The sequence below is a fragment of the Labrus bergylta genome, chromosome 19 (assembly GCF_963930695.1).
Source record: "Labrus bergylta chromosome 19, fLabBer1.1, whole genome shotgun sequence".
Taxonomy (NCBI): Eukaryota; Metazoa; Chordata; class Actinopteri; order Labriformes; family Labridae; genus Labrus; species Labrus bergylta.
Window position 1 is genome coordinate 22,426,697 of NC_089213.1, and position 10,000 is coordinate 22,436,696.

A 10,000-nucleotide genomic window follows, 5' to 3' on the forward strand; every position below is an offset into this window, starting at 1 on the left:
ATTCTCTCTTCCCACGCTCACCCCCTCTCTCCATCCAAGCCAAAAACCAGGTGAACAGGTGAGTGCGGCCGGTGAACACACCCACCACCAGTAACAAGCAGACCGTAAACAATAAACGAATCAGTAAACAACCCATGACACCAAATGCACAATCAACTTACATTTATGGCTCCTACAGCGTGCATTCACCTGCACACACACACACACACACACACACACACGCACGCACACACACACACACACACACACACACACACTCACAGGAACCCTAAGGTATTCTCAAAATATGGGACAAAACAAGTTGACAGCACTGAGATAAATCTTAGGTGATGTCACCCTGCAGCTGCATGTACCTTGTCACTGACATTATCATCACTGTCAGACCAACACAAAATACAAACATTAAAGAAGCTCAGACAACATCAGGCCTGCTGCAAGGAGTTCTTAGGAGTTCATCAGAGTCTGATGCTTTTGTCTCCGGGTGCAATCCACATTTGGCAAAATAAAAGACATTTGGGCGTAAATGTCAAGAAATATCGTCTTTTGTTGAAACATTTTGATTGTGATCCCTTAATTTGTTTTATTTCATTTTATTTTATTTTATTTTATTTTATTTTATTTTTATATCCCAAATGATGTTAAACAGTTCATTTTATTTCTACTCTTGTCATCATATTTAAATCTATATTTTATTTTTGGTTTTGAGAACAAGCAAAACAACATCAACCTCATTTATTGTGACCGATCTTTTATTTGGTGTTTGCAGTGCACCACAGAAACCACAGAACAAAAGGTCAAGGCTTTTAACTGGAATGTCATGTGTCCTGCAGGAAAACAGTCAACAATCATATTCAGGGAAAGGGATGCTAAACTATTGTGATGCCTGAATAATAATCCCCCCCTGTTTATACTCCAGGCAGGGCCCGTTGAAGCCAGAGGTTTTGTCCATCCAGTGGTCGGGCCGTCGATCCAATCGGAGACTTCAGAGGAACAGCAGCCTCTCCCCGAACAACCCACTCCTCAGTCTTGTCAATTCAGGTCAGTTTTGCGTCAAATGCTTCCATGTTATGATCCACTGAAGTTATTTTGTGTTGTAGATGCCAGCAGCAGCAAAAAAAAAACTGCACTTCCATTGTCAGTTTGTCTCCACTGGCCATGAGAGCGGAGCACAGGAGGGGAGGGGAGGTCGTGTAGGTGTGAGAGAGGAACAGAAAGAGAGAGAGAGAGAGAGAGAGAGAGAGAGAGAGAGAGAGAGAGAGAGAAGAGAGAGGAGAGAGAGAGAGAGAGGAGAGAGACAGAGAGAGAGAGAGAGAGAGAGAGAGAGAGGAGAGAGACAGAGAGAGAGAGAGAAAGAGAGAGAGAGAGAGAGAGAGAGAGCGAGAGAGAGACAGAGAGGGAGAGAGAGAGAGAGAGAGAAGGATGGAAGAGGCAATTTGTGATTTGGGGATTTTTTATGGTGCCAAAATGGAGGTTTGAAATCATGTTTTGGGGTTGTTTAACTTACCGACTATCAGACCTCAACCTAAAATAACTCTGTTCTGGAAGTCTAAACTTCAAGTAACAGAAGAGCTGTAAAATGATTCATGATGTATCTGACGGTCAAATTGAACATTTCCAGCTTTCACATTCTGTTGAATTTACAAAGATGTGTATCCAGGAAGACGCTTTAAAAAAACTGTCATATTTAACAACAACTGTCTGTTTATTGTTGGGCTTGTTTGGTTCTGTTTTATCTGTATCTATATTTGAGTTTGATGTATTTTAAAGGCCCATATAGGGACGGCATTACAAACTATAGCTCAGGCCTTAAAATGCTGTAATGTGTGGCAACGTTTACTTGCTCCATATATGCAAATAAACATGAAATAAACCATTTTAAAACAGGTCTGGAGAGACATATGGTCAAGGCAATGACAGCCAAACAACAAGGTTATAATACACGGACAAGAGAGAGGCAAACGTTCCATCTGATAGTAAGATTTGGAAATGTAAAAAATACAGATTTCAAAACAGAGGTAATCTGCTCCTGTGACGTGAATACTGTATGTGGAAGGAAAGTTCCTGAAGGAGAGTTTGCAGGTCTAAATGTCTTGCATTTATTTAGAATATGTCAGGAGTTCACATGTGGGGAAAAAGTTAGGAGACACCCATCTGAGCATGCTCTTACTTTCAGATGAAGTCAGATCTATAACTGATGTCAGTAAAAAACTATAATACCTGCAGAAATAAAGCAACAAGCACTAACACAAAAATATTCAATATTATAACTTGAGACAAAGCTCCCCTTTCATATTTAATTTGCAGACAATTTAACCATCCAGTTTGGATTCTATATGTCACTGTCAGCTGCATTAAATGAGCTTTAATGTGGATACATATGAACCTTCTCTGCAGACTGATGTATTGTGTTTTATTCACAACACAGCAGGTTTCTCTGTTCTTGCCTGCTCTTGTTTTTCTATGTTTGAACTATTGTTTGCACACAGTTTTCTATTAGACCCCCATAATGAAACCACCTGTGGTTGCTAGGCGATGCGAGGCAAAAACCGCAGAGCCTGGATCAACTTCAATTGCAGGTCTCAAAGCCGTATTATTGATTGGCTTGCATGTGCCTTGCATCACATGAAAGGAAATGTTAAAATGCCTTTTCGGGACACCGCCACTATTTTAGTAAAAAAAAAAAAAAATTGTGTTTAAAATACAGTCGATGTATGCAGCACCTTTCATCCCTTCACCTTTGTTGTTTACTCCTCTCGTCTGAAATCCATCCTCTCACCTCAGGTGTTTATGATGAAGACAGCCAGTGGATGATCCAGGTCAACAGACTGCAGAAGCTTATCGACCGTCTAGAGCAAAGGGTGACTTCTTTTCTTTCAACTTTCACCTCATCTTCTCTTCTTCTCGTTTTCTCTCAACTTCTGTTATTTTTTTTATTTCCGTCCGTCTCCCTCACCATCTGGTCTTCTCATCCCTCTTTCGAAAATAAGCCACTGATCCTGGCGGGTAGACTCAAACGATATCAACAAATATGCTAAACTCAACAACACCCTCCCACGTATATGTACAGTTAGAGGTAACCTTTCACAGCGGAAATTTCCATTTCCCATTTCCTGAATGTAGAATGGAATCTGTTTTACAACAACACATTTTAAAATGTTTCAGCGGACCCAGATGTTAGGAAACTTTAAGTTTGATCCTGAAAATGAACCCAGAACAGATTTGACCCAATTCTAAATTGTGTTATGTTGGTTTGAGATGTATTCTATCATATATTTTAACCCCGGCAGTGAAGATAATGACACAGAATAAAGATTGACAGCATATAGAGCTTAAAGTACAAAGATATTAGAGTTAGAAACATAAAGTAATGCATTTATTTTGAATTTGTATTCGCTTATGTAGGTTCATTTTTTTTCTTAAAAAAAGATTTCAATCTTTGAGTCCCTTTTTTAAGCCTCTATAAACCCACACAGATGTTAATATTGAGATATGTTGATAAGACTTCTTCTGATGAAAATGTGGGAAAGGAGGACTTCATGACCTTCTCCTTATAGCTCCACCTATTTACAACTACTCCTGGTCTAATCAGGGTGTACAGAGGATTTCTTTTGAAAAGTATTTTTGGAGCTTTCGCCTTTATTTGATTGGACAGCTGCTGTAGACGGACAGGAAAGGAAATTTGGGGAGAGAGAGTGGGAGAAAAACAGCATCAGGATCAGGAGTTGTGCAACCAGAAGTAGCCTCTGGACATGCTAAACCGACGAGCCCTTTAGTCTTTTTTTACTTTCACTTGTTTTCAAATTATACACAAAAATGGTTAAACAATAGTTGCCAACCTTGGGGTCAGAATCTGTGAAAGGTGAGAAAAGAAACATCAGCCCGTTCACACATGATGGATATTTCTACCACACAGAGAAAGATTTGTTGACTCTTTGTATCTACATTTGTTTTGCAGGAGATTCGTCTGGAGCCAGTTGAAGAGGAGGTCTTAGAGAGCAAATCGGTGAGTTCCAACGGACTCTTCTTCTTTTTTTTACATCTGTGACCACTCTGTCAGTCTGCTCTCACACGGAGGAGTATGTTTGAGCGAGAGGCCACGGTGATAATAACCGCTCAGCGGTCGCATAGCAACAGAGGGGATGAAACTTAACAGACTGAACTGTCTGTCTTCATCTACAATCGTTCTTGTCAAGATACCATGTTGAGTTTTTCAGACTAGTCTAGTTTGCAGTAAAGGGAGCACACAGTGAGGATGTGTGAGATGCAGACAGAGTTTATAGTATAACTCTGTGTTGTTTTTGTTACCCTCCAATTCCTTTTTTACCTTTAAATGTCTAAATATTTTATTTGCAGTATTATTCCTATAATCCCAGGACATACAGTTGTTTGAGCTTTAAACCTTCTGACAAACTTCATGTTCTGTTGAGAACAGTCTTGGTGTGTTTTGCACTCACACACACACAGTTTGCATTTGTGCATGTGTGTACATGTTACCAACCCCTGTGTATCCTCATAGTCCACATGCCAGTGCCAAAAGGAGACTGCTATTTCTCCAATCCAAGAATTCATATCATATATTCATATCAATCACAGCAGACGACACATCACTGGCAGGAGGAATCTCTCTTACATCACACACACACACACACACACACACACACACACACACACACACACACACACACACACACACTGTAAATCAACTTTAAAAAAAATTCTATAGTAACATTTTTCCTCAGCTTCAACCCTTGTTTAAACAGTTTTATAAATAAATTGTCCTCATTGCCGACACAATTTAAAGTAAAGTTTAATTGTCAGCTCCTCCGTCCTGCAGAAAAACTGCCATTCTCACATGCAAAGAAATATATAACCAGGAGCTGCATCCATTGGCTATTTCAAAATAAAGCAGATTTCTTGATCTATCTCTTTAGTGATTATCCATTTAAAACAAATGGTTTTTTTAACAAAGTCAGGTGCCTTTTTTTTTAAAGCCAGCCATCCAAAAAGATCCTGTTTAAAATTATATTAGAAAAAGAAAAGCAGCTATGAACTCATTAAAGCAGAATCTTCAGCCTCACTATTCATACACCAGAAGTATCACAAAACAGCGGTATGAATGAAACCGATGCATATGAATATTAGATGGTGCTGTCATGTCGCATAACTAGCACAATGTTGACATCTCTGCTCATGTGTGAATGAATCAATACATAATTGGTGTGTGTCACTGAGAATAAATGTGCAGCCAAGAGAAAACCAGTAATGATCCGCAACACATGACTGATGTTTGATAGTGTGGCAATATGTCTGTGTGTGTGTGTGCGTGCGTGTGTGTGTGTGTGTGTGTGTGTGTGCGCGCGTGCCTGTGTGTGCGTGTGTGTGTGTGTGTGTGCGTGTGTGTGTGTGTGTGTGTGTGTGTGTGTGTGTGTGTGTGTGTACATGTGTTTGTGTGTATTTCTACCAAATTAGCAACTGAGAAAACATCCTGAGGCATTTTACAAGTCAGACCCACAAACACACACACACACACAAGTACACACCGTACCTCAGAATAACAGGTCAACCCTCACTTCCTGTTGCCATCAGCCTCTCTGCCTCTGTCAACATTTCCTCTTCACGGCAGGACATTATTAGCACTCTTTCAAATCTATTGCCATAGTTACACAATGCCCTTCTGTTTCTGGTTCTGTGCTCTTCAGACCTCAAGTGATATTCCTCAAGCCTCTTGCTATTCCGTCTTGAAATGTTTAAAAAAGCTTCTGAGATTTAAAAGATCCAAGTTTCATTTAGGATTTGTAAAAGTCAAAGTGAGAGGAGTGGACTTCTGAAGCGCTGGACCCAGACACTGATGTGGAGGTGACTGAGTGGAGGTGACTGAAGGTGGAGGAGAGTAGCAGAAACTGAAACAAGAAACATGGCAGTGAACAGATTTAAAAATGTGACAGCAGCAGGATGATTGGTTGACAATAGTTGTGGCAGAACTGGTTTATAGTTGGTTTAGTAGTTAAAGAGTAAACACCTCTAATCAGCAGATAGAAGAGGAGAGAGAGAGAGGGGGGAGAGAGAGAGGAGGGGGAGAGAGAGAGAGGGAGAGGGAGAGAGGGAGAGAGGGGGGGCGAGTAAAATGACTGAATGATGACTAATTAATGAATGTAGGAATGAGTATGAAACGGTCCTCCTGCTTTGTCCTACTACACTGAGCTTCCTGATTGTTTTTTGGAATTCATCACATCATTTCTGTACTCATAAATACCGACCTCCAATCAGAAAGGCTTTAAGAAACTCAGTTTAGATTGCTGCAACAATGAACATACAGTACATTATATAGCTAGAAGGCACATGCACACATATAATGGGATGTGAAATGATGATAGCTTAACTTGACTGTTCATCAGATTCAGATTCAGACGACTTTATTCATCCCAGAAGGGCATTTCAGTTTCACACCCTACCGAGCCATTAAAGGAAACAGTCACAGCAGCATTCAGACAAATACATTCACATGTCAGTGACAACATTTCAACAGACGAACAGGTCACCAAATTAATCTGGTGACATAACATAGAATTATTATCCTTAAAAAAATGACTTCAAATTTTAAAGTTCTGCACGGGTCTCCAGTTTTCTCCACACTGAACCAATGTGAAACCCTACCAGTAGATGTTTGGACTGTTCCCCAGAAACAAATCCTGGCCTTCTGACTTAGCATGTCTTTGCATATTTAACGTGTGTGTGTGTTTTGTCTTTGTCTTTGTCTTCATAGCACATCCTGATCGTCCAGAGGCAGCTGTGCGTGCTGGAGGAGGAGCTGGAGGAGTTTCGTTTGGCTCTCAGACAGTACATGGAGTGTTCCTGCGCGCAGACTGGATGTCTACAGTCAGTTGATATTCTCTTTGTTCTCGTTGATTCAGGGATTTACTGTCTTTTATTTTCACACTGACATTTTTGCAGAGGCTTTTAGAAAACAGGTCATGGACACAAGAGAGACGGTAGATCTTCACATGGACATTTATTTAATATCCTTTCTTGCTCACAAGATTGCCCTTTAAAACTCTATTCTGAGCTGCATCCATCAGACTTTTAGTTTAAATAAGTGAACATCGTTAATAACATAATTTGACACCCTGAAGAAGGAGCAAGCCGACACATGTTGGTGTATATTAAATGTTTCTAGCCGTATGAATTGAAAGCCTTTTAAACTTTTCAAACCATCCTGAGTGCCTGGTTCTGGATCATTTATGCCCAAACCTTTCTCTGGTGTATTCCCTTCTATTAGCACCAGCAGTTAAAGGGATACCAGAAGCCCTCCTGTTGTTTCTCTTTTTTCACATTGTTAATTACTGGCTTTGGATAAAAGTGTCTGCTAATTGAATTGTAGAATTGTAGAGATTGTTCAGATAGACTTAGAAGTTAAATGCACATAAAACATTGGCGTGAAACGGGTTGAGTATGCATTCAAGTTTGAAGTCTATCTGAACAATTCTGGTGTGCGCTGCATTACTCTGATCTTGAAATGAATATGTACTGATTTGAACTAAAAGCCTGACAGAAGCTTCTTAGAATAGGGAGTTTTTAAAGGGACATTTTCTTGTATATGTATTGTATAGCCACAGGTCTGATTTGAACCCGGGCCGCCCACTTCGAGGACTATAGCCTCTGTACATGTGGTGCACGCATTAACCACTCGGCCACCAGCGGCCCTTAAATAGAAAACTTTTTAAAGAGTCAACTTGACATTTCTTTAATAAATAATGTGAAGTCATGTGCACCAAAGGCATTCAAAAGGATACTTATTATCTATATTTGTGACCATGTTTTTAGGCTGTCAGAGAAATTGAAAATAAGTTGAAGCAAAAGGAGAACATTTTACTTTAAAGATTTTGACAAATAAGCATGAAAGTTCAGTTTTGCATTTATCAAAACTAGAAACATGCCATGGCTTTAATGAAGCAGCAGACAGAAACACATTCCTTGCAGCCATTAGAGCTTTTTCTTTTCATGGCTAAAGCTTTGTTACAAATCACAGCCTGAGTGGGACAGAATGCCTCGAATGAACCGTCCTCTCGGTTTGAGACTAAATCAAGCAGCCCAGAGGACAGAGTGACATTTACATTCTGTGTAATGCTGTGACCAACTCTCTATATTCTCTGTCATGTTTGCTCAATTTTTAGTTTAAAAAAAAAAAGTCTGTTCCGCTGCAAATAATTAGAGAGTCCTCATTTGATGCGTTTTAATATTAGAAAACATTATTTGATGGATTCATTCTGCCTGAGTCCCCTCACATTGTGGGAAACAGAGAGGCGGCGCTCGGGGACATGATGTGGCACACTAATTAGCGATTGCATGACTTGTGCGCTCTCCTGTTTTTTTGCATTCGGCAGCATCGCAGTTCAGCGGCTGGCAAATGAATCACGCTTCATTCTCTATGAATTCTGGGAGCACAACAACGTGTGGAAGAAGTAAGTGTTCGCCTTTCAACATATGCACAGTGACTAATGCAGCGTGGTCTGCTCGCATAAACCCCAAATTATATTCTGTGCTTGGCTTGAACTCACTGAGAGGAAGTCTGCCTCAATCTGTGTTTAAGGCAGTGACCCCCTCAGAGGACTTAATCAAACTAAATGTGTCAAAATGTGTGGGGGAAGTTTTGATGCACCTAAATGCAAATGATTTATTGATTTTCTATTTATGCATCCAAGATAGAAAACAAATCTGCAGCTGGCTCTTTTAGGATAAATTATCACATGTTTTGGTGCATCCGGGGGACAATATGTTTAAATTACTAAAAAAAACAACTGACTTTTCATTCAGCACATGCTTTCCAACAGCACAAATGACTATAAAGGTATGCAACAGGGACATGAGCTCGGCCCACTTCATTTCACATCTTATCTCCAAAAATCAAAGTTTTCCAGTTCCTGTCAAAGACATGAAACACAAGAAGTCCCTAGTTCCAAGACTTGAAATGTCAGAGGAAGAAATTTTAACAAAATTGGATGTGAAGAAGTTTTAGTCGACGGACATGATTTTTTGTCAAACAAGCAGTCAGAATGCTCGACGGTGAACAACCAGACTGAACATAACGACCAAAATTGGCAACATTTAATTTTTTGTTTTTACTTGCAATACAAAAAGAAACCCCTATCAGCATTGCCTGATCTCTCATCATGTTTCTTAAGGCTTTACAGATGTTTGTCCAAGTCAGAACAGAACTAGGAAAAGAAACACATAAGTATTCTGTCTTCATTTATAAATTGCATATTAACTGGATGCTGTGATCATTTTTATCTAAAGGTCACATATTATGCAAAATACACTTTACCATATTTTAACACTTATATGTGTCTCTAGTCTGTCTTCAAACTCCCCAAGTCCATCATCTCCGTCTTTTCTCTGCTCCATTTTTTAGAAAATGTGTGCTCAATTAGGCCATTTAGAGATTTTCCCTTTATGACATCAGTAACCCCTCCCCCAGGTCCACAGCTAGGTGTTAGTCTGCCCTCTGAGTCTGTCTGGTCACCGTTTACAGTCGGGCATAGTCAAGTCAAGTCAAGTCATATTTATTTATAAAGCACATTTAAAAACAGCAACAGCTGACCAAAGTGCTGTACAATACATTTAAAAAAGAAAAAACAACTTGAGATCACAACGTCCACAGGAAAGATAGAAATATGTGTATATAAAGAAAGAATATATAAAGAAATCAACAAAATAAAGAAAGCAACAAAGGAACCTGAATAGTGTAAGTAAGTCCAAGCCTACCCAGCCCTTTCAGAGAGGGGGCGTGGTCAAACACAGCTCATTTGCATTTAAAGCTACAGACACAGAAACAGCCTGTTCTGAGCAGGGCAGAAATAGAGGGGTTTATAGACATGATCAAATACAGGATCAGAGTGGATTTATGGCAAAACACTTCACAGACATGTTCCTAAGACTCTGGGACTTATTTAAACTGGTTGAAAAGGAATGTAAAATGTGACCTTTAATGTGAGATTGTATT

At 39.7% G+C, this 10,000-nt stretch overlaps 1 protein-coding gene across 3 annotated transcripts in view; it reads left to right on the forward strand.

The window, feature by feature from the left end:
• The window catches only part of necab1 (N-terminal EF-hand calcium binding protein 1), a 39,360-nt gene that overhangs the window by 28,117 nt on the left and 1,243 nt on the right, over positions 1–10,000 (forward strand). For 2 of the 3 annotated variants that reach the window (XM_065948380.1, XM_020655326.3), the window contains exons 7-11: positions 917–1,038; positions 2,782–2,858; positions 3,956–4,003; positions 6,764–6,876; positions 8,382–8,459. In XM_065948380.1, the coding sequence (XP_065804452.1) occupies positions 917–1,038; positions 2,782–2,858; positions 3,956–4,003; positions 6,764–6,876; positions 8,382–8,459 (438 nt within the window). The remainder of the gene's footprint in view (positions 1–916; positions 1,039–2,781; positions 2,859–3,955; positions 4,004–6,763; positions 6,877–8,381; positions 8,460–10,000) is intronic. The other variant, XM_065948381.1, reaches the window with a different exon arrangement.